Raw genomic sequence first — 24,534 nt, 5'->3', positions numbered from 1 at the left:
AAACCCTAAAAAAATAATATTAAAATTGCATAGCATATAGTTTAAGTTCATATAGGTTAGTTGCATTCCGTATCGGACCGGCGGTGGCGAGTAAGCTGAAAATTCATCGCGTAAACCGAGCTCGAGCACTCGGCTCACTCAAGGGATTTGGGGCCAAAATTAACAAGTCTAAAAGGCTTTGGTTGTTTTAATTTGAGCTTAAATCAGCCCATCAAGCTTAATTAGAGAAATGCCCAAATTAATTCGGCCCATTTGGAATTAAATAAAAATTAAAGGATAAAAGCCTAAGCCTAAGCCATTAGGACTAGGAAGCCCGGCCAATTAACTTAGATTGTGATATAAATATGTGATTATACTCCTCAATCAAAAGGGGGCTCTCATAATTTTCAGAGATCATAATTCCTAGAGAGAGCGAGAGCAAGGAGCAAGAGAGAGAGAGTTCACTGCGTACGTGCGCAACCACCGCTGCGCCCTCGTCGCTCGTGCCTACGCCGTGCTCGCCGCCGCTGCTGATCCGAGCCCGACCAGCGCTCCCGCTGCTGCTGCCGATCCATTGCCCGTCCCCTCGTCGCTGCGCCAGACCTCCGCTTGATCAACGTTCAGCACACGATAGAAGGAACCGAAGATAGAGAGATCCATTCACGGGGGAGGCTACACAATTCCAGCACGGCCACAATTGGGTGAGAGAGAGATTGGCCACAGTACACATACGGCCACACGTTCAGAGAGCGTGGAGAAGAGGAAAAAAAAAACAAGCCAGAGAAAAACAAAAAAGGAGTCTTTTCTCTGCAAGTGAGACTTCACTGGCTCAACACATGTTCTCCACATCACGGAAAACGCCAAACATCGCCTTGTGCCTTTCGCGGACAACATCACCACCGTGCATGGTTGCTGTTCTGTGTTCTTTCACGACACCGTCGGAGCTGCTGTGCTGTCGCCATGCCGAACCAGCCCTGCATTGCGCCAGCCGCTGCCATCACCGTTTGACGCCACGCCAAGCCTGCTGATCGTCGAGCCGCGCCCATCCGTGCCGCTGGCCACCGTCCCAATCCGCGATCCTGAGCCGAGTTCAAATTTGGAAAGTAATCCGCAAATCAAATAAAGATCTCTATCCGGTATATCTTCAAAATATTTAGATTCTTAGGCTTCGTTCGTTTGGCGGAAAATATTCTCCTTTTGGAAAATATTTTCCCGGAAGTCATTTTCCTGAAAAATGTTTTCCCGGAACATAATTTTCCGGTGTTCGGCGATCAATATGAAAAAGTTTCGAAAAATATTTTTCGCCGGCGACCGGCGATCGCGCCGGCAACCGCGGCGGTGGCCGGGCGGCGGCGACGGCCGGCGACAGCGGCGGCGGCGGCCGGCGGGCGGCCGGCGACCGGTGGGCGACCGGCGGCGGCGGCGGGCTGCCAACGGCGGTGACCGGCGATCAACTTCCTCTCCCACGGAAAACATTTTCCCTCCCATGGGCAATTTTGCCTTCACTTTGGGGGAAAGAGGAAATCATTTTCCTCAAAACAATGAAGGATTTGGGGGTGGGGAAGGAAAATGTTTTCCCACGGAAAACATTTTCCGCCCCCGAACACCGGAAAACGCGGAAAATGTTTTTCGGAAAAATATTTTTCCGCAAACGAACACAGCCTTAGTTTGAATATTTTGAATATTCAGTGAATATTTGGTGGATTGCTAAATCTTAGGGACATTGTTTGCTCTATCTGCAATATTCTAAAACACTCAAAATTAGGAATTGTTCCTAATTTGGCAACTTATCTAGATGACTATCCGACTTTATCCATAAGGTACGATACGCGGCGATACGGAAAATCGTTATCTTATCCATAATCACTTGGATACGATAATAGATTTTATTCGCTTTCCAAATTCGAATAATCAGTTTTCCGTCGATATCTATAACCCTATAGATATGACATCTATAACCCTATAGATATGACTGTTAATTTGATTTCTTTTCCTAATTCAAATTTGATAAGAAGAATCTTGCGGATTGCGTGGATTATTTGAATGCGGTTGTTATCTTTGTTTGATTTTTTTTAATAAAGAAAATCCAAAAATATGTTAGTTAGGATTTCAATTAGAAGTTTTGCATGTTTAGGGAACCCTAAATGTATCTAGAAGATAGGATAATTATTTAATTTAAATTAGGACTTGAGATAATTTATTTCCTAGTTTAAATTAGGTGTTATTCTAATCCTAATAGATTATTTAGGTTATTTTAAGATTTCGAATTTCCATGAAAATCCCAAAAAGAATGAGTTACTTTAGGATAGATTATGATAGATTGCATTCTTAACTTGAGTAACTTTTAATTTCGAATTTTAATAATAAAAATATAAAAAAAAGAAGTTGTTAAATTGCATGTTGTTTTAGGCATCTTTTAATTTCGAATTTCATTGGAAAAATACCAAAAATAAATCATTTGTCCGTCATTAGAATTAGGTCACGTCGTCACATGACATACAATTCGCATGCTAGGTTGCATTAATCGCATGTCATTTTTGCACGTCATTGCATATAGGTTAGTTTGCATTTTAATAAAGCGCAAACCCTAAAGAACACCTCGAGTGCCTTGTTTTGTTAATTAGAAATCATAGTAGGATTGTCTGTATGATTTTCTACTAACAATGCAGATGCTTGCGTTGCATTAAGGTACGTCATTCTCCTAATCTTGCAATTTATTTATTGCTTTCTTGGGTATTAAATTGGTTATTTGCGCACCCGCATGAACACCTCACATGTTAGTGATTAGGTAATAAAATGGATTCAGACTGCCTGCATAAACATTTTTGAAAAGAAAAGGTATCGAAAAAGCATTAGATTAGATCTAGCGTAATCAAGTCCCCGAGCGTAGAATCTCTGGTTCGTAGGAATAAAACATATCTCCCTATGTTTTATTTAGGTTTTTAATCGACCTACCACAAATAGATTAGTGGCGACTCCAAGCATGAAAATTTTTGCATATTAAAAACTTAAACTCTAAGTTGCGAATTGGTAGGGCTTGGGAGGGCCCGAGTTAGGCTTAGTCTTAATAATCCATTAGCCTGAGAAATTTAGATCGCGACAATGTACACGCTTAATGACATGTCTAGTGAATGGGCTGTGTGGATATCTGCTCAGCCTCATTCGAGATTGATCAATATGTCCTACTATTATGTCCGATGATTGTTCTTCCAGCCCGGTAAAAACAGAAATCAGAAGAAAGGGGGAATACGTTTACGAATATCCTATATTAACAACCTTAAACTCGTGGATTGGCACCTCTCTTTTCTCTGTTGCACTTCAATTCAACGGAGAAAAATGGAGAGCCGTAGTGCTCGCTAGGGACCATAATTCACTCCTCTTTTCTTTAAGCTTATGAAACGAATGGCTTGAGAATGAGGGCTGACTGATGACTGTCCCGCTTTGACAAGCCAATGCTGGTAACCAGATTCTTACTTTCTCGATTCTATTGTATGGAATTTTTTAGTGGGCTATGCTCCGTCGGCCACTGATTGATGGACCCTAGAGTTGTAACAAGTCTTAACTGCTTAAACTTTTTCGTAACTCCTATACAAAATGTCCTGATACACAAATTTAAAAACAATTACTATCAATAGGCAAGATTTACTCTTTATTTGATTCGGCGGTCGTCGGCCGTTGCGCATCTATTCCCCAGGATCCTTATAAACACCCTATCCTATGATCTCTTGAGGGGCGGATCTCTCATCGCATCTTGTCGTGCTCGAGTTAATTTTTGCTATAAATTGTATAGAAAGTGTCATACTCTATGGACAGCAATTCATAAAATATTCCTAAGTGTTTGTGTGGTACATTTTATAAGAAAGTTGCAATAAAAAAAATGAGCTTGGGTCAATGAGGTACAACAAGAGATCGATCTCGAGAGACTATTGATACTTACAATTATAGAGGGACAATTGCTAAAAACATCATGAGATTTGCACTCAATATTAAATGTTATCCCTAGTTTTAAAACCTATAACTTAGATCATGAGTTTTCACTTTCATATCAATTTACATTCTCACAACGCGACTTATTTACAGAGACTGCAATTTTGCCTTCCCCCATAAAGAAACCGCAAACCCTAACCCATATTTCTCTCTCCTACCGGTCACTGGTCGGCCGTCACCTTTCGAAGAACGGCTGAAGATGCCTCGATATCGATCACCATAGCTATTAACTCCTGATGTAGCTAGCAAGGATCACCTAGAGGGGGGTGAATAGGTGATCTAAAACAATTTTTAGTAATTTATGCGGAAACAAAATAAATCACAGAAGAGTCTGAATAAAATTCAGATTCAAGACAGATTATATAGACTGTGCTCTTGATGTGCAGAATGTAAAGTAAGAGATAAGGGATAGAGAATCTGCACACAAGTTTATAGTGGTTCGGCTTATAGCAAGCCTACGTCCACTCTCCCACGCTTACAGCCTACTGGCTGGATTTCACTATGTAATCAAGAGGAGTTACAACTTCTGAGTGTTTACACTCTTGTGTATGATAGGACTCTCTATCTCACACAATCACTCTTACAAAGTGTTCCTCAAGATCTTAATATTTGGCTCAGAATGACAAGAGAAAAATGATTGGATTAAGCTCAGACTTTGGACTTGTTGATTCTTGATTCTGTACTCCCTTCTGCTGCTCGTTGATCTCCTTAAATATTCCTCTGCTTCCAAACTAGCCGTTGGACAGCTTTCGAGGATCATCTTCCAATCTTTACCTTGGACAGATTTGTATAGTAAGGATTGAGTAGCCGTTGGTTGACAGATTCTCGAATCCCGCCGATTCCGGTCGCCCATACAATCGAATCTTGGTTTCCATAAGTAGAACTTTGTCCGTTGTAATGCATTCTTGTCATGATGTTTGATTGTCAATCGCTTTGATTCGATTGAGACAATCGAACATTCCTTCGTGAAATCCATGCCGATCACTAGCTGTTGTGTTACGTTCAATTCAAGCGTCGAAGATATTCTCGGCTCCGCATCGAAGAACTCCTGCGTCGCGTCCGAAGAATTTCTGCGTCGAATAATTTCTTCGCGTCCGACGAATTTCTTCGTCGAATAATTTCTTCGTCTCGCATCTCGCATCTCGAATAACCTCGCATCGCATCTCGAATAACTTCGCTTCAATCTCGAATGCGATTATGTGGGTCTTCGAAATATATTTGACAGATTGTAAAGTCTGAATAACTTTCTTCTGAGCTTCCAGAATATACAGACCTGGAATAGTTCAGAATAAGTATCAGATTTACAATAACATAGAAGGTTTTGTCAACTTCAAAATTAATAGGAGTTTTCCTCAACAATCTCCCCCTTTTTGATGGTGACAAAACTTTCTTTGCAGATTGAATTATTTTAAACATATTAAGCTCAATAAACACAGATTGAAATAGCAAACTCTGTTGATATCTGTGTCTTTCTTCCTTTGAGAATAACCTGTAAATCTGCAATATGATTTCTCCCCCTTTTTGTCATCAACAAAAAGAATAGTAATAGATAGAATAATGCATTGATATTAAGTAATCAATCAGTCTAACAATAAGTAGGAGAAATATTACAGACCAATTGAAAAAAATAGAGAGAAATGTTGAAAAACAGGCTATTTTTTAGGAGTACGAATCAGTTGAAAATTTTCCAATATTGAGACAGCCTCCTCAATCTTCGAACTGCATTGACCTATGGCTTTATCCATGCTGGATGAGCACATAGCAATGGCTCCTTCTAATTCCGCTTTGTCTGCTGCTGCTTGAAGTTGTTGAGCCTTGGTGTTTTCCTCAACAATTTTCTGTAGGTTCTGCAAATTTTGCTCTAGAGCAGCCTGCTTGTCCTTTATCTCGAGCGAGAATCGAAAGGATGTTCGATTTTCGAATGCGACCTTGGTCATTAGCTTTTTCAGATCGATTGTACCACTGCAGGGATTCCGGTGGAATCTCCCCCTGAACAGGTGATTGTTCTTCAGAAACATGCTCTTCATGAATTGGTTCTGAAACATTTGGAACTGGTTCAGGAACATGTTCTGGTTCTGCAGTGTGACCTGATTCAAAGTGTGCTGCTTCTGCTTCATCATTTTCATCATGCAGAAGAGTTTTTCTTTTCTTTCTGTACACTTTGATTGGGGTTGGAGAATCAGTTTGCTTGCTTGCTGAACTAGTTCTTTTCCTTTGCTCCTTTTCTTTCTGAACTTTCTTGCCAACAGATTTGGCCTCTGACTGTTGAGCCTCTTTCCTTTTTACTATGTCCCTGATATCTTCAAATTTCTTCATTTTGGAGAGCATTTTTTCTCCAACAAACATAAGGGGAAGCATAGTTTCTCGCAACTCACCAGGAATAGATAAATTGAGATACATGAAGATACGAGTGACCAAAGCTCCATATGGCAGATGACCCTTATCTTTCTGCAATGCTCTGTACATATGGAATATTATGAGGTGAGGAAGAGAGAAGGATTGACCTGTCAAGATAGCCCAAATGAGCTTGATCTCTGATTTCGAAAGGTCAGTTTTTGAGGCATCCTTTGGCTTTAAACAGTTGATGATGATCTTATGCAGGATCACCGATCGTCTTGATAAGTCAGAATAGGAGAGATGTCTTTTTGATCCTTGAGCAAAATTTGGATTTTCAGAAACTAGCTGAGAAGCCTCTTCAAGACTTACTGCCAATGGTGTAAAAGTGGAGTGTGTGGCTCCAATTATCCTTGCCAACTCATGCGCCTTTAAATCAACTTTCTTGTCACCAATAGTAAACTGTAACCAGTTTGGTGACAGAATTGAAAGATTCGAATAAAAGTAGGCAGTCAATTCAGCATAAGTGTTGGCAGATTGAAGGCAAAATTCATAAACCCCTAGTTTTTCAAACAGGTTCTGTACAGAAATTCCAGCCTTCTCCAAATACTCGAAATCCACAGTTCTATTGTTCATTACTCCTCTATCAAGTAACAGCCTGTAATACATCTGATGCGCAGTGCTTCTGAATAAGCCTCCTGTTCCAGGCAAGCCAGATGCTATTCCAACTTTCATCTCAAAATTCTCAAAAAATCGTGCATCATCATCCGGAACAACAAATTTTGACGCACTAGATGTCTTAGGGCTTACATGAACCGATTTCTTTTCAGATGGAGTTGAAGCTTCTCCAACTTTTTCTTTGCCCTTTCTGGAAGAAGTTTCTTGTGGAGTAGTGCTGGTTGGAACTTGCCCTGATTTAGTGCAGTATTCAGAATAGATTTTCGCAAGGTGAGTTTCAGAGCGAAGATTGTTGTCTTTCAGACAAGCACGAAGAGCTGACTCAGAGGCATTATTCCTTTTCAGCCTTTGATAATTCTCCCACACACGTTTAATGTTTATGAACCGAAAATCAGTTTTACCAGACGATTTCGGTGGAGACGAACGCTGAGGGGTTGACGCTTCAGAAGGGTTGACATGATGATCGGATTCTGAGTCTGAAACTTCTAAAAATTCCGCCGCTGCGGTAGATTTTGAGTCTTGATTAAGAATACGAGAAGATCTTCTGTGGGCCACCATCTTGACCGGCATTATGATCACCTTTGAAGACGAAAGTTTCGATCTTTTGGAAGAAGAAGAGGAGAGTCTCTGTATATCGGAAGGTTTTTGAGAGAAAAAGATCGTACTGGTAGGGTTTGGAAAAAGAGAAGGACGGGCTTAAAAAGGAAGTTGATAACCTTTTGGAAGGAGAAAAGTACTTTTAGAAATTAAGAGATATCCCAAAACAAGTAGGAAGAAAATATTCTCTCTAAAACTTAACCAAACATATCAATATATTAGGCAGATTTTAGCAGATAAAGTAGAATGCATACCTGATTTGCTTCCAAGTATAACGAATTATACAAGTATCCTGCCAAAAATGTCAATTTTATACTCGCCAAAATTTGAATAAGGAACGTACCTGTTTTCGTGAGTCTGAAAAATGTTCAGACTGAGAATACTTGAGTCTGAACAATTTCCTGTCTATCAAAACACTTCAAGAAAATGGATAAGTAATGCACAGTTTTTCTCTGATGAATTCAAATGAAGATTTATCAAGAGGTTTTGTAAATATATCAGCTAATTGATTCTTAGAATCAATAAATTGAATATTTACATCACCATTTTGAACATGATCTCGAATAAAGTGATGCTTGATTTCAATATGCTTAGCACGAGAATGAAGAATTGGGTTCTTTGTCAAATTGATTGCACTTGTGTTGTCACATTTGATTGCAACACTTGATTCTTCAATATCAAAGTCTTGTAATTGCTGCTTCATCCACAGAATCTGTGCACAGCAACTTCCCAATGCTACATATTCTGCTTCTGCTGTAGAAAGTGCAACTGTACTCTGCTTCTTTGAGTACCAAGATACCAACATATTCCCAAACAGTTGACATGTACCGGAAGTACTTTTCCTGTCCACTTTACATCCAGCTAAATCAGCATCAGAATATCCAGTAAGAGTAAAATCTGAATCTTTGGAATACCAAAGACCTAACATTGGATATGTTCCAATGTATTTGATTATTCTTTTTACTGCAGAGAAATGAGATTCCCTTGGGTCTGATTGAAATCTTGCACACATACAGACACTAAAAAGAATGTCAGGTCTAGATGCAGTTAGATATAATAAAGAGCCTATCATGCTTCTATATACCTTCTGATCAACCTTTTTACCATTTTCATCTTTGTCCAGTTTGGATGAATGAGACATGGGAATGTCTGTCTTCTTGCAATTCTGTAATCCAAATTTCTTGATAATCTCCTTTGCATACTTCTCTTGGCAAATGAATGTACCATCTTTGGTTTGTTTCACTTGAAGGCCAAGAAAGAATGATAATTCTCCCATCATACTCATCTCGAATTCATTCTGCATATTCTTTGAGAATTCCTTGCATAGCAATTCGTTAGAAGATCCAAAGATTATATCATCAACATAAATTTGAACAATTAAGAAATCCTTACCCTTTTTCTTAACAAATAAAGTTGTATCAACTTTACCTTTGGTAAAACCATTTTGCGAAGGAAGTTACTTAACCTTTCATACCAAGCTCTTGGTGCTTGTTTCGATCAGTAAAGAGCCTTCTTGAGTCCGTAGACATGATCACTCTTTCTTGGTTCTTCGAAACCAGGTGGTTGTTCCACATATACTTCTTCTTTGATATATCCATTCAGAAAGGCACTTTTCACGTCCATCTGAAATAATTTAAAGTTATGGAAACAAGCATAAGCTAGTAGTAGCCGAATGGCTTCTAACCTTGCAACTGGTGCATATGTTTCATCATAGTCTATGCCTTCTTCTTGAGAATAGCCTTTTGCAACCAGTCTTGCTTTGTTTCTTGTAACTTTCCCTTTGTCATCCAGTTTGTTTCTGAATACCCATTTTGTTCCAATTACTGGATGATTTTTGGGTCTTGGCACAAGCTCCCATACTTTATTGATTCCGAATCGCGAAGTTCCTCCCGCATAGCATCGATCCAATTTCATCCGATAAAGCTTCACCAACTTCTTTTGGCTCTATTTTTGATATCAAAGCCAAGTTGCTGATGTTCTCTTTGTGTTTGGATCTTGTCTTGATACCATCTTCTATTTCTCCAATAACGAGGTTCTTCGGATGACTGGATTTATGTTTCCAGTTTTTGTCATATTTTTCCTTCTGAAATTCTGCAGACTCTGAACTTTCTGTTTGAGTCTGTATTATATCTTCTTTGCCTTCTGATGCTTCTGATGATTCTTGAATATTGGGAGATGGTTCAGATTCATCTCTGTGAGTCTGAATGTTTTCTTCAAACCTCACATTCATTGATTCTTCAACAGTCTGAGAGTTCTTGTTGTAGACTCTGTATGCTTTACTTGAAGTTGAGTATCCAAGGAAAAATCCTTCATCTGCTTTCTCATCAAACTTTCCAGTGCGGTCATTTGGATTTTTCAGGATATAGCATTTACAACCAAACACTCTAAAATATGAAATGTTGGGCTTTCTACCTTTGTAAAGCTCATAGGGGGTTTTCTCAAGAATGGGTCCGAGAAAAGCTCATTAATGATATAGCATCTTTGTAAAACTGCATCCGCCCGAAATAAAAGGAATTTTGCTTTCAATCAGCAAAGTTCTTGCCATTTCTTGCAAAGAGCGATTTTTCCTTTCCACAACACCATTTTGTTCTGGTGTGTAAGGAGTAGAAAAATTGTGTTGAAAGCCATTTTCCTCACAAAAATCTGAAAAACTTTGATTTTCAAATTCTCCCCCATGATCAGTTTTAATGCAGGAAATGGAATAGCCCATTTCATTCTGAACTCTTTTTGCAAATTTTGAAAAATATGAAAATGCTTCATTTTTATGAGTAAGAAAGAACACCCAAGTAAATCTTGTGAAGTCATCAACAATGACTAAACAATATTTCTTACCACCAATACTTTGTGTTCTGGTTGGTCCAAATAGGTCCATATGAAGAAGCTGCAAAGCACGATCAGTGGAAACATGATGTATAGACTTGAAAGAACTTCTTACTTGTTTTCCTAGAGTGCAGGCATTGCATAACTCTGTTTTCTTGTATTTCAAATCTGGTAGACCTCGAACCAGTTTCTTGTTTGAGATCTTTGAGATTTGTTTCATACTGATATGCCCCAGTCTTCTATGCCATAGATCTTCATCCTCTTTGATTGAGATCAAGCAATGAGTGGATTTTGGATTGACATCTAGAAGATAGATATTGCCATGTCTTCTCCCTGTAAATGTTTGAGAAGAATCTTTGCTTGTCCCTGAGCATGTATCTTCTTGAAAGTTGATTCTGAAACCTGTGTCACATAGTTGGCTTATGCTTATCAAGTTGTAGTTGAGTCCTTTTACCAACGAGACATCATTGATTGTAAGTCCTCCAATTTCAACTGTTCCTTTGCCAACGATTTTTCCTTTGGTATTTCCTCCAAAGGATACTTTTCCACCATTCAGATTGTGTAGATCAACGAATATACTTGGATCTCCCGTCATATGTCTAGAGCATCCACCGTCTAGGTACCACTTCCTTTTTCTTTTGTGGTAACCTCGCAAAGAACACAAACATCTCAAGTTTTCTTTGGTACCCAAATTTGTTTGGGTCCTTGAACATTAGTATAGGCTGTCTTAACAAAATCTCTTCTAACAGGTCTCCAGACCTTAGGACATTCATTCTCAAAATGTTGTGGATCTCCACATTTTGAGCACTTGAGTGCACTTCGACCAACAGGTTTTACAAAATTCCTTTTGAAATGATTTTTATAAGCTTGTCGAGGAGGTCTTTGTTTTAATCTCTCCTTGACCTTTGGAAAATCAATCAAGCTATCACTTTCCTTCACAAATCCGAGACCAGATTTGTTGTAGTAAGGAATTTGGATAGAAAGGATATGCTTCAAGGTTTCTGATCCCTTTGAAAATTTGGAAGTAATTTCTGAAACTTGCTTTTTCAAAACTGCATTTTCTTTGGAAAGAAAATCTCGACTTTCCTTGACTTGATGAAATTCTTTTTGAAGGAAATCGATTTTTTCTTTTTGTGAAACATCCTGTTGCCTCAGTGATGAATTTTCCTTTTTCAAAGAAGAGATGCATTTAAGAGCAGTCTTGAATTCAAAGCATAATTCATCAATGTAATTTGATACCTCAATAGGCATGTCAGAATGTTTTACCTCAATTTCCACTTTGGGATCAGAATCTGAATCTGAGTCTGAGTCTGACTTAGCCATTAGACAGAAATCTTCATCACTGTCTTCACATTCTGTGTCACTCCAGGTTTCTGCTTTTAAGGCCTTCTTTGCTTTCTCAAACTTGGTCTTCTTTTTCAGAAGTGGACAATTTGGCTTGAAATGTCCACGTTTCTTACAGTGAAAGCATATAACATCCTTCGATCTTTCTGTCTCATCGAAAGATTTCTTCTTTTCAAAAGGCTTCTTTCCCCTGAGGTTTCTTCCTTTGATCTTCATTTTCTTATACTTCTTTATAAATAGAGCTAGTTCTTCATCATCAACGTCTTCATCTTCAGAAATCAATGTTAGTCTTCAACGCAATTGATTTATTACCTTTGGATTCAATCTCCTCATTTCGTTTCTCAGTCTCATATGATTGAAGAGTTCCAATTAACTCATTCACTGATAGAGGCTTGATCCTTTGTGTCTCTCGAAGAGATGTTTTGATGTTGTCCCACCGATTTGTCGGTCCTCTGAAGTTTGTTGACTTTCGTGCATCCGGAACCGGTTGTCCTTGATAAGCAAGACCGTTTACTATATCGATAAACCCGTCATATAAATCAGCAATTGATTCTCCAGGCTTCATTTTGAAAGATTCATATTGACCAAGCAGAAGATTAATTTGAGTTTCCTTGGCTCGATCTGTTCCTTCATAAGTAATAAGGAGAGTATCCCAGATTTCCTTAGCTGATTCACAAGCAGCAATTTTTTTATATTCAATAGGTGATAAGGCACAATAAAGAGAATAAATAGCTTTGGAGTCTAAGGTTTCTCTTTTGGATATCTCAGTTTGAGATAATGGAGGATCTGCTGCTTTGCTTGCATCTGCCTTTTCTTTTGAATCAGAAGACTTTGGATTGACACCTCTGATGATGACATCCCATTGCATGTGGTCAATTGACTTTATGAATGCCTTCATCTTATTCTTCCAGACACTATATTCCTTGCCATCGAAATATGGTGGTCTGTTGTTGCTCTGTCCTTCAATGAGCCCTGGAGCACCATAGCTAGCCATATAGATCGTTAGCTCAGAAGTAAAACACTTCAATAACCGAGCAACCCGCTTTGATACCAATTGATGTAGCTAGCAAGGATCACCTAGAGGGGGGTGAATAGGTGATCTAAAACAATTTTTAGTAATTTATGCGGAAACAAAATAAATCACGTAAGAGTCCGAATAAAATTCAGATTCAAGACAGATTATATAGATCGTGCTCTTGATGTGCGTAATGTAAAGTAAGAGATAAGGGATAGAGAATCGCACACAAGTTTATAGTGGTTCGGCTTATAGCAAGCCTACGTCCACTCTCCCACGCTTACGACCTACCGGCGGATTTCACTATGTAATCAAGAGGAGTTACAACTTCGAGTGTTTACACTCTTGTGTATGATAGGACTCTCTATCTCACACAATCACTCTTACAAAGTGTTCCTCAAGATCTTAATATTTGGCTCAGAATGACAAGAGAAAAATGATTGGATTAAGCTCGACTTTGGACTTGTTGATTCTTGATTACGTACTCCCTTCCGTTGCTCGTTGATCTCCTTAAATATTCCTCTCGCTTCCAAACTAGCCGTTGGACAGCTTTCGAGGATCATCTTCCAATCTTTACCTTGGACAGATTTGTATAGTAAGGATTGAGTAGCCGTTGGTTGACGATTCTCGAATCCGCCGATTCTGGTCGCCCATACAATCGAATCTTGGTTTCCATAAGTAGAACTTTGTCCGTTGTAATGCATTCTTGTCATGATGTTTGATTGTCAATCGCTTTGATTCGATTGAGACAATCGAACATTCCTTCAGTGAAATCCATGCCGGATCACTAGCTGTTGTGTTACGTTCGAATTCTGCGTCGAAGATATTCTCGCGTCGCATCGAAGAACTCCTGCGTCAGCGTCTAAGAATTTCTGCGTCCGAATAATTTCTTCGCGTCGACGAATTTCTTCGTCAAATAATTTCTTCGTGCCTCGCATCCGCATCTCGAATAACTTCGCATCTCGCATCCGAATAACTTCGCTTCGAATCTCGAAGCTGCGATTATGTGGGTCTTCGAAATATACTTGACGATTGTAAAGTCTCGAATAACTTTCTTCGAGCTTCCGAATATACAGACCTGGAATAGTTCAGAATAAGTATCAGATTTACAATAACATAGAAGGTTTTGTCAACTTCAAAATTAATAGGAGTTTTCCTCAACAACTCCAACATGGGTTCTAGATAGCCAGGAAAAGTGGCAAGTCCTCGCATCTCATGGGATAGGCGCCTGGAACGGGATCTTTCGACATAGGATCTGAAGAGTCAAGTGCAGCTTAGCATGTATTGCTTCTACGAGATCATAGTAACTATTTCAAGATTTGAATATTCCAACTAGTTCAAAAAGAGATACTCCTTTTATTCCTATTTCGTAAGCTATAGACATTCTTTCTTCCTTCCTAGTCGGATTGCTCGAAATAAAGACGAGAATACGATCTTTCTCACTCAGTTTCAGCATGTGTGGTATTGTTGATATTCACTTCCATGCCTTCTACTTTGAAGGAAGAGGAAATGGCTTGTTCAGACAGCTAGGCCAACGGATATCAAGTGTTTCGTCTTCTGGAAACTGAGTCGCCCCAAAGATCTAGTATGCTTACCTTCTCTTTGCAGCAAGTGCATTTTACGAAAACACAAAGATCCCTGTTGAAGTACTGTTTAGCGAGTTGAAGAAAATGAACATTACAGGCCAAACTCAAAATATGTCAATATGGACTAGTGATGCGAGCTGCTGAGCGCAATTAGTATTCAAGAATCTCAACTCCAGAGAAATTTCCAAAGTTGAGACTGCGGGAAAAGATGATCAATTTATCGCAGCCCGCTAACGTTAACATGTACGAAGATCGGCTAATGAGTGTACTAAACTTAGAAGTTAGAACTTGTGACAATAGCTATTTTGGTGATATTTCAAATCCCATTAATGGTGTCACGACCCGAACCCCAACGAGCGCGCGACACCCCTAAGTTGGTCCAATTGAATGCGACGTCTCAGGCTCGTCGCCGACCCAACCCCAAATCATCAGAGCTCAAACACAAGCGGAAACAAGTATAACACTCGGATAAGAATTAGAAGAGGGGTAACAGGGCGAACAACCACATAACCAAACGAACAACTTTCAATAACACGAGACATACATACAATATCCATTTTTACAAAACAGACCAGGCTTACAAGGTTAGCAAGCACTATCATAAAAAAAGGGGCAAGTGGTTTGAGTAGGTTAACTTCTATACCAAAAATGGAGCATTCTCAAAATGGTTCTAACAACTAGCCCTTACTAACCCCTATGAGACCTAGAAGGTGTCCACTCGGGGTCAGCCTTAATCTCAATCGGGTTATCCTCGGATCCCGACTCTGATGGGACCTCAATCGGCGGTTCTTCCTCGAGTTCTTCTTCTTCAGGCTCTTCTTCAAACTCTTCTTTAGGCTCCTCGTACTTTCCTTTGGGGTCTTCAAACTCTTCAGTCAGCTCATGCTCAACCTCCGGCTCCACAGGGACCGCCTCCTGGTGTGACTCCTCGGGTTCTAGGTCGGGCTCGACCTCCATAGGCTCAGGGTCCATGGGTGCAGGTGCAGGTACAGGTGCAGGTGCAGGTGCAGGGCCTGACTTCACAGGGCCCGTCTCAGCACTAGTCAGCTCACCATCAGGAGGAGGAACGGCCGACGGATCCCAATCTCCGACTCCATCATGCGGGACATCAAAACTCCGAACGGGTTCAAACTCATTAAAACCAGCTCGGAAACACCATTCTGTGAACTTATTGGATTGCAACTGGGGTTCACCTACATCTACCCAAACCACCGTAGTACGCTTAATGCAAGCCTGGTTCTCACCTACCGGGTGCTCGACTACCGAGTGCTCGGAGTGCACCGGTATCCCAAAACGTTGCGGGAGAGTGTTCATGGTCCAGGTCGGGGGTCTGAAATGGTTTGGTTAAACAACCATGAGAATACTTCTCAATAAGCGAACACCCTAAACCCCACCTAGGCTAACACGTAACTTCAAACTAATTCAAGCACTAAAATCATTCAATCACTAAAATCATTCAATCAGCAAGCTATATCAACCACGGCATACTTACCTTGCCTCGGCTCACGCACAAACCTTGCACGTTAGTCCAATCATAACAATATGCCAATCATCACAAGCATACAATCAATCCCAAGACACCGTCAATATATGCTCATGCACTTATGATAATCCGGGCATTTTCAATCTCAAGCTCAACACCTCGCATTTATCAATGCACTCAAGCACACGTGTCCAGATTATTCACGACCCGCGTAAACACGCCTCAGGTCCAACTTTCATTCCACGGCTCGCGTCAAAACGCCTCAAGCTCAACAACTCTTCTACAGCCCGCGTAACACGCCTCAGGCTTTATGTCTCTTGCCCGCGTAAAATGCCTCAGGCTCAACATCTCCTCCTACGGCACAACCCACGTAAAACGCATCAAGTTGGCGGTTTTTCGGTATAACCGGGCATCGTCCCGTGTAACACGCCTCAGGACGGGTTCAATTCCCCGCGTAAAACGCCTCAGGGATTAAGTGACTACACGAGCACACTAGCACACCATATTTTATCTTGACCCCATGTAAAACGCCTCAGGGCTTTTTAGTGATCACTCGCACATCGCGTACACATCAATTCCTCACGCATATCACATGTTCAAACGTCATACAACATGCTCAATCTCCAGCTAATTCAAATCAGCCCACGCTCACGCTAACGAGATCCAAATGTCAACCATTCATATCACATTTCACCAAGCATACTAAGCTATAACTAAGCCAACGATCACAGCCCACAACTCAACATATTGCACTCATTTTTCAAGCAATAAAGTCAGCCACGAAGGTAGCATAAATCAACCACGACACCGGCACAATATTCCAACACGTGTAGTTCACAAATCAAACTATATACTCACCATATTCAACCACATTTTCCAGCATATAAATCCACCATAATCAACCCCTATTTGGTCTCTAAATAACCACAAAGTCGTCTATAAATCCATCCATAATCCGTCTAATAAGTTAGCACTCAAACAACCCCTAATCTCCACAAAATCGCACCTAAACTAGTTCGTTAATACCCGCTATCCTAAGCAAGGTTTAGAATGTCACTTTCTCAAGGTCCTATGCAAGATCAAGTAAGAAAAAGGGGCAGCAAGCCAGTGATCGCACGGCGGTCTCGAGCGAACAGCGGACGGACGGCGACGGCGGCGGCTCCGGTTGGCTGATCACGGCCGCATGCGTGCACGGCAAGGAGGAGAGAGAGAGAGAGAGAGAGAGAGAGAGAGAGAGAGAGAGAGAGAGAGAGAGAGAGAGAGAGAGAGAGAGAGAGTGTGTGGTGGCGGTGACGAGGTCACGACGGCGAGGACGACTGGACGGGCGGTGACGGGTGGCGGTTTCCGGCGTGGCGTGATGGCCGAGCGCGCAAGAAGAGGAGGAGGAAAAGAGAAGGTCGGCCAAAGGGGAGAGAGGAAAAATGGTGTGAGAGAGAGAGAGTGAGGGAGAAAGAAAAGAAAAGAAAAGAAAAGAATAAACTAGAGGGGAGTAGGTTAGATAGGTCATGATGGCTAAAAATGTCTATCATAGCCTAAAAAGCTCATCATTATTTGGGAAAATTTCATTTTGGTACCCAAAGTGGGGCCTTTTTCTCAATTTGGTACCCAAAGTGGACATAGTCCCAAATTGGTACCCAAAGTGTCCATTCAGTCTCAATTTGGTACTCAAAGTGCCCATTCAGTCTCAATTTGGTACCCAAAGTGGACATAGTCCCAAATTGATACCCAAAGTGCCCATTTAGTCTCAATTTGGTACCCAAAGTGCCCATTCAGTCTCAATTTGGTACCTGAGTTCGCCGGCCGGTCAAATGCTCACCGGCCGGCAAGAAATTTACTGTTCCGGCTACCGGAACAAGTATTTTTTTACTTTTTTATTTTTTTTCCCTTTTTCTGTTTTTTTTCTTTTTCTTTTCCTTTTCTTTTTTTTTCCTTCTTCCCTCCGCTGGCCACAGCCATGGCCGGCGGAGGTCGCCGGCGTCGGGCGAGGGCGGCCCTTGCGAGGTGGCCTCGCCCGACGCAGCGAGGGCGACCCTCGCCCGGCCCAGCGAGGCCGCCTCGCCGACGCCGCAGGGGTGACCCTCGCCCTCGCCGATCTCGGCGAGGGTCACCCTCTCCGACGTCGGGCGGGCGGCCTCGCTGCGTCGGGCGAGGGCCACCCTCGCACAGGCGGGCGAGGGCCGACCCTACCCGGATCCGACGAGGGCGAGGTTGCCTCGCCGGATCTGGCGAGGTCACCCTCGCCGGCGTCGGGCGAGGCGGCCTCGCTGGGGCCGGCGAGGGTCGCCCTCGCTGCGTCGGGCGAGGGCCGACCCAAGCGGGTGGCCCTCGCCCGACGCAGCGAGGGCGACCTCGCCAGCCCGTGCGAGGGCCGCCCTTGCCCGACACCGGCGAGGGCCGACGCCGGCGACCTCCGCCGGCCATGGCTGTGGCTGGCGGAGGGAAGAAGGAAAAAAAAAAAAGAAAAGGAAAAGGAAAAGAAAAAAACGGAAAAAGAGAAAAAAAAAAAGTAAAATACTGTTCCTGTGAGTCGAACAAGAATTTCTTGCCTACGGTGAGCATTTGACCGGCGGCGAGCTCAAACCAAATTGAGACTCGAATGGGCACTTTGGGTACCAAATTGAGACTAAATGGGCACTTGGGTACCAATTTGGGACTATGTCCACTTTGGGTACCAAATTGAGACTGAATGGGCACTTTGGGTACCAATTTGGGACTATGTCCACTTTGGGTACCAAAATGAAATTTTCCCTCATTATTTAGAAAGGAGCCATTATAACCTAAAAAGGCTAGGTGGGTCAACTCTTCAAGGAAAGACCATCTTACCCATTCCACTATCTTACCAAATCTAAAGGCCCACATTCAAACATACATCACATTCATCTCATCCAACGGCTAAGATTAAACCATCCACAAAATATCTAGGGGCAAAGAAGGAAATGAGCAAGGAGGATGGGGGCATTTTTGTCCATGAAATTCATCCATCAAGGGAGCAGCCAAAAGACCAAACTGCTCTTCCACTTTTCTTAAGAGCCTTCACACAATCCCAGCGGCAAAATGGTAATTTTTCACTCTCGGTCCAATTTCAATCTTTCCCGACAAATCCAACAAATTTTAAGATTAATTACGCTAATGACGACGTCGTCCAATTAATTGTCATGACGTTCGAGGAATTCAAAACCCAAACTTGGATTCTAATTATGGCTAAATCGAATCAACGCGACTTAAGCGTATCTCTGAGTAACGAGCGGCTCTTGGGCGTTACACGAATTTGACTCGTGGTCGACACTAAGTCGAGCCACGTTTAAGTTCACTCGAACCATGGCGACCTCGGTTGTCATGTAATTGCGAAGATCAATCACTAGTTTCGAAGGGCACGATCGTTCGGAATAGGTTTAAGGTCGTTCGCAAATTCATCTCATGGTCGAGCGGAATCACCCGCGATCCACTTGTATGACATTGGCGAATCGATCCGTGACCATTTTTGGATCGGCCTACATTGGCCCAAAATATCACCTCGACAATCCTTATAGTCGAAAGTCAACCTACAATTGAGTTTCTTTGGTCTTACGAACTTAAATCCCTAATTAGCTATTCCCTAATGGTTAGTATCCCAGGAGTGATCAGTTCCGGGCGAGATATAACTACAAGCGCGTTAATAAAATCATTCATTTCATAAATCCCAAATGGGTTGAATTTCAGAATGTCATAAATGGCCTTGTGATGCTATTCACAAGTAAGATCCACCCCTATATGGCCGCCATCTTGTGTGGTTATTCAGAAAACTTCTTTAAGGGGCTTGGCCATGTAGAACGGGCTAGGTGGTTACATATGGTATCGGAGCAAGACTACGATTCCCTCTAGTTGATGTGTGGTTTGTGGATGGACTAGACTGCTAGTAGATACAATGAGGGCGGGAAGTGTCGCTGAGGTGAGATGACTTGGATAACATGCGACTCTTGATAACTAGGATTGTGAGGGAGCAAAACTGGACTTGCTTACACGAAGTAGATGGAGTATTGCTGACAGTATAAGCCAATACTAACGAGAACGTCAGTGATTTAAGTGAGCGAGTTTGTGACAACCCAAGTCCCATATTGGATAGGTTAGGCTTGTGATGTTATTCATAGATAAGATCTTACCCAAAATGGTCATTACTTTATATAGTAATCCTAAAACTCAAATTTAACTCCGTAAATCGGACCAAGTCATTATAATTTTCGTTGCTAAGCTAACATGATCAGAGTTGATTCTGAAGCTAATAGTCAAGTACTGTCTTTGTGATTGGTGGAAAATAAACATGATATGGAATCCATTAATTTGAAAAACTGATCGGACGATATCAAAATAGAATTTGTTTTGTCGATGGTGTGACGCACAGAACTAATCATGGCAACGAGTTTTAGTTGACCAGGCAGGCAGGTAACTGGTGTTGCTGGAAAAGTACTGAGGTGGTTCCGTCCGCAGTTTCCAGATGAACCCACTGGGTTTGCCATTTCTCGTCCATCGAAACTCGAAAGACCGCGAAGGTAAGAGAATGATCCTCTCTTTCCTATTTTAATACCGATGCACTCCCGTTCCATGTCACATCCTCGAACGATAGCATATCTCATCTGATTCAAGCGTTCTTTCAAAACCCTTTCTCGGCTCAATCTCACATTTTCACTGGTGATCCCCCAACAACCATGTCGCTCATCCCAAGCTGGTTCGGTGGAAGTCGCAGCGACGCCTTCGACCCTTTCTCTCACGACCTCTGGGACCCGTTCAAGGACTTCCCTTTCCCTTCCCCGTCCCTCTCCGCCTCTAATTTCCCTCAAACTTTCCGGGAGAACACCGCCTTCGTGAACACGAGGATCGACTAGAAGGAGACCCCGGAAGCCCACGTGTTCAAGGCCGATCTTCCCGGACTCAAGAAAGAGGAAGTGAAAGTCGAGATCAAGGACGATTGGATACTCCAGATTGGTGGAGAGAGGAAGGTGGAGAAGGAGGACAAGAATGACAACCGGTACCGGGTGGAGCGAAGCAGCGGGAAGTTCATGAGGAGGTTCAGGCTGCCCGAGAATGCGAGGATGGATCAGGTCAAGGCTTCAATGGAGAACGGAGTGCTCACCGTCACTGTTCCCAAGGTGGAGGAGAAGAAGCCTGAGGTCAAGGCCATTGAGATCTCTGGTTGAGACTGTGATGGTAACTTACGACTGCTAATGTGAAATCGTGGCTTCGTGTGTGGAGAGTCTGTGTGTTTCATCTCTTTCTTTTGTGTTTCGAGAGTCGTGGGCTGTTCTTTCTGAGACCCTGATGTAATCTGAAGTAGCAATACATCTATGTAAGAAGCATTTACTTTTCTCAGCCCTGTTTTGCCTGGTTCGTTGGATCGCCCGAGTGAATCTTTGCGTTACTCTTGATCTTGTTCGCTTGTCTTTCATTTGCTTCACTTCAGGAATTATCTGGAATTTTCCTAGCCAGCAGTGTATATGTATTATCCACTAGTTCACGAGGACAAGCCAGGGAAGAGGGTTGACGGGATAGTCCCTTCTATTGCTCATCTAAATGAATTATTTGAATCAAGATGTTGTGAACCAGAATAGCTGCCAAGAAGGAGAAGCCACAGAGAGAGAGAGAGAGAGAGAGAGAGCAAGTGCTTCTTTAAATACATCATTAAATGCCTTGTCAAACTTTGACCACGAACATTTAAAAAGAGCTACTATTCCTAGCTTTGGCAAATTGACTGTTAGGAGTGACCTGTTTTCTTGTCCTTCATTGCTACGTCTCTGCATCCTTCGTCCCGTCCCATTATCTCTCCTGTTTGAACTTTCAAAGAGAGTGAAATAAGCCTGGATCAGCAAAAAGCCCGTCTTCGATTGGAAAAAAGATAAGAGAAGATGGAAAATCAAGGGCGAAATCGCAAGAGGTTGGTCCTGGTCCCAGGACCATTCCAGGGCCACCTCACTCCCATGCTTCAGCTGGCGACCATCCTCAAGTCCAAGGACTTCTCCATCACAATTGCTCATACACAGTTCAACAGTCCAGATTCTTCTGCTCATCCCGATTTCACCTTCTTATGCATACCTGATGGCTTGTCTGAAGAAGAGGTTCGAAACCCTGATCTCATAGCCGTTGTGCTGAGGCTTAATGTCAACTGTGAGTCCAGCTTTAGGGAGTGCCTAACTCGGGGCACAAACCGTATGGAGCCGGGTGACAAGATTTGCTGCATCATCTACGATGCACTCGTGTACTTCTCGGAAGCCGTTGCCCGTGATTTGAAGATTCCTAGCGTTGTTTTACACACGATCAGTGCTGCAACTACCATAGTTCGCCCGATTCTTCTCCAGTTAAAGACACAAGGACACATCCCTATCCCAGGTACGTGCTTGTTTTCTCTGATTTAAGTGACACTTATTTCCTTCCTAATTAATATCATGGTCGCGGAAAAATCTCTCTCTTAATCCATTTTGTTTGTGAGGATCGATGCATTACCGAAAATCAAATGCAGTTTTAAAATCTGTCATATGTGACCTTCAGCATCACCCTGTAATTTTATGATCTGACGAGTCTCTTCTATACCTGTACTCTATTCAAGACTGGTGTCTGTGTCATCATCCAAGTTTGACACCCAAGCCAGATTTTTGTCCTGAGTGTTGTCAAACTGCTAAGTATAGAAGCTGATGGGTTCTAGCTCACTTGTCGTTGTGCTAACTAACTACTGCCTTGTGTTGTGTTCTATTAGATTCCATGTTGCAGGTTCCTGTGCCCCTGCATCAGCCCCTCAGGTTCAAAGACCTACCACTCTCCAATTTTGGAAGTTTGGACTATTTCTTGGAGGTGGTAGCCTTGACGTATAATCTCAGATCGTCTTTGGCTATTATATTCAACACAATTTACTGCCTCGAAGAGTCACCTCTGGCGCAGCTCCACCAACGGTACCAAGTTCCGATTTTTCCAGTAGGTCCTCTACACAAACTCGCTCCTACCTCAGCTGTTAGCTTACTGCAAGAGGATACTGGTTGCATTCCATGGCTTGACAAGCAAACTCATAATTCAGTCATTTATGTGAGTTTGGGTAGCGTAGCACATTTGAACCAAGACCAATTGTCTGAAATGGCTTGGGGTCTGGCAAATAGCAAGGAGCCATTCTTGTGGGTTATTAGGCCTGGCTCAATTCCAGGTTCGGAATGGATTGAGTCAATGGATGAAGAATTCAAAGAATGTGTTAAGGACAGGGGATGCATTGTGAAATGGGCACCTCAGAAGAAAGTATTGGCTCATGAGGCGGTGGGAGGGTTTTGGAGCCACTGTGGATGGAACTCCACCTTGGAGAGTATATGTGCAGGCGTTCCATTGATATGTCAACCATGCTTTGGCGACCAAAAGGTGAATGCGAGGTACTTGACTCATGAATGGAGGGTAGGATTAGAACTGGAGGGTGAGATAGAGAGAGGGACAGTAGAAAGAGCTATTAGAACATTGATGAAGGAAAAGGAAGGCGAAGAGATGAGGCAGAGGGTCTTTGATTTGAAGCACAAATTTGATGTTAGTACGGGTGATGGTGGATCTTCTTGCCATTATCTGAGCAAGCTAGTCGAGTTGCTGACATCGTTATAGCTGCACAGAGTTGTCTGCTACTAAAGCACTGCACAGAATGAAGTATGTGCACTGCAGAAAGTGCAGATTCGGTCTTCTGGGGTTGAAGAACAGAACAGAACAGATGTGCTTAGATGCAATAATGAAATTTGTTGGCTGTCATATGCAAGTTTGTGTTGAAGCAATCTTTGTTTTCTTTCTAACCAGCGGAGCTGATCTGAATGGCTTGAATTCACTACTCCTTTCAGTTGTTCGAGACTAATTAGGGTTGGCAATTTATGTCTGTCATGTTATAATCGTATCTTGTCAAACTTAGTTTCATCCAAACATGACACGTTTATTCATTTTGTCACAAATGTGCAATCTAAACACGATACACTTATTAAATGTGTTGTACGATGACACATTTACTACGTTTAAGTTATGGACTATCAGAACAAACATGTTAAATATGTTTAGACGGTATCTAAATGTATCTATGTATAATAATGAGTTGTGTCGACCCATCTAACTTGTTCACTGTATAATAAATTTTGTCTAAGTATGCCATAAGAAGGATGAACCTGACATGATACTTTTAGCATTCAGGCACAAATGAGTTGTTCCTTTCATGACAGAAGCCTAGGTAAGCTTGACATGAGAATGCTTAACAACATCTCTCGTGTAAATGGGCTGTGTCGATATTGGCTCGGCCTCATTCGAGATTGATCAACATGCCCTACTATTATGTTCGATGAATGTTCTTTCCGCCCAGCAAAAACATAAATCAGAAGAACGGGGGAATACGGATATTCTATATTAACAAGCTTATTGAAGGAGATGCAAATAATGAAAAAAGAAGGAGATGCAAATTGAAGGTTTTAAAAAATAAGGATAGTTTTTTTATATGTAAGTGCATATTTGAAGTCGTTTTTTTTTTTGGTAATATCCCATTGTAAAATGCCGGAATTGTTACAGCGCAATTACATGACATATAGTCACCCGTAGATCAAATCAATTTCATGGACTCGCCTAGTTCAGGATATGGACCAAGAACGGTTTGATTGAGCAATATTCATAGAGCTTGCATAGAGTAGTAAAAGAAATTTGAGGGAAATAGTTGAAAGGAAGGATTAAGGAAAAGAGACGAAGAAAGA

At 41.9% G+C, this 24,534-nt stretch overlaps 2 protein-coding genes and 1 pseudogene across 2 annotated transcripts; 2 read left to right on the top strand and 1 right to left on the bottom strand.

Annotated features, from left to right (window-relative positions):
• Window positions 1-15,027: 15,027 nt before the first annotated feature.
• LOC130140539 (uncharacterized) lies at window positions 15,028-15,654 on the bottom strand. The gene has a single exon (XM_056320168.1). The coding sequence runs from the start codon at window positions 15,652-15,654 to the stop codon at window positions 15,028-15,030; it is 627 nt and encodes a 208-aa protein (XP_056176143.1).
• Window positions 15,655-20,244: 4,590 nt separating this feature from the next.
• LOC115667585 (18.1 kDa class I heat shock protein-like) lies at window positions 20,245-21,166 on the top strand (annotated as a pseudogene).
• Window positions 21,167-21,279: 113 nt separating this feature from the next.
• LOC115667584 (UDP-glycosyltransferase 76E2-like) lies at window positions 21,280-23,702 on the top strand. Its single transcript, XM_030589144.2, has 2 exons — window positions 21,280-22,180; window positions 22,545-23,702. Exons 1-2 carry the CDS (start codon window positions 21,700-21,702, stop codon window positions 23,417-23,419), a joined length of 1,356 nt encoding a protein of 451 aa, XP_030445004.2. The 5' UTR covers window positions 21,280-21,699; the 3' UTR covers window positions 23,420-23,702.
• Window positions 23,703-24,534: the final 832 nt, after the last annotated feature.

The sequence above is a fragment of the Syzygium oleosum genome, unplaced genomic scaffold, assembly GCF_021117445.2.
Source record: "Syzygium oleosum isolate NSW1041296 unplaced genomic scaffold, Sole_v2.1 Sole_v2.19, whole genome shotgun sequence".
In the NCBI taxonomy this organism is placed as follows: domain Eukaryota; kingdom Viridiplantae; phylum Streptophyta; class Magnoliopsida; order Myrtales; family Myrtaceae; genus Syzygium; species Syzygium oleosum.
The sequence above is the reverse complement of the archived record's forward strand: the minus strand, read 5'-3'. Positions and strand labels throughout refer to the sequence as shown.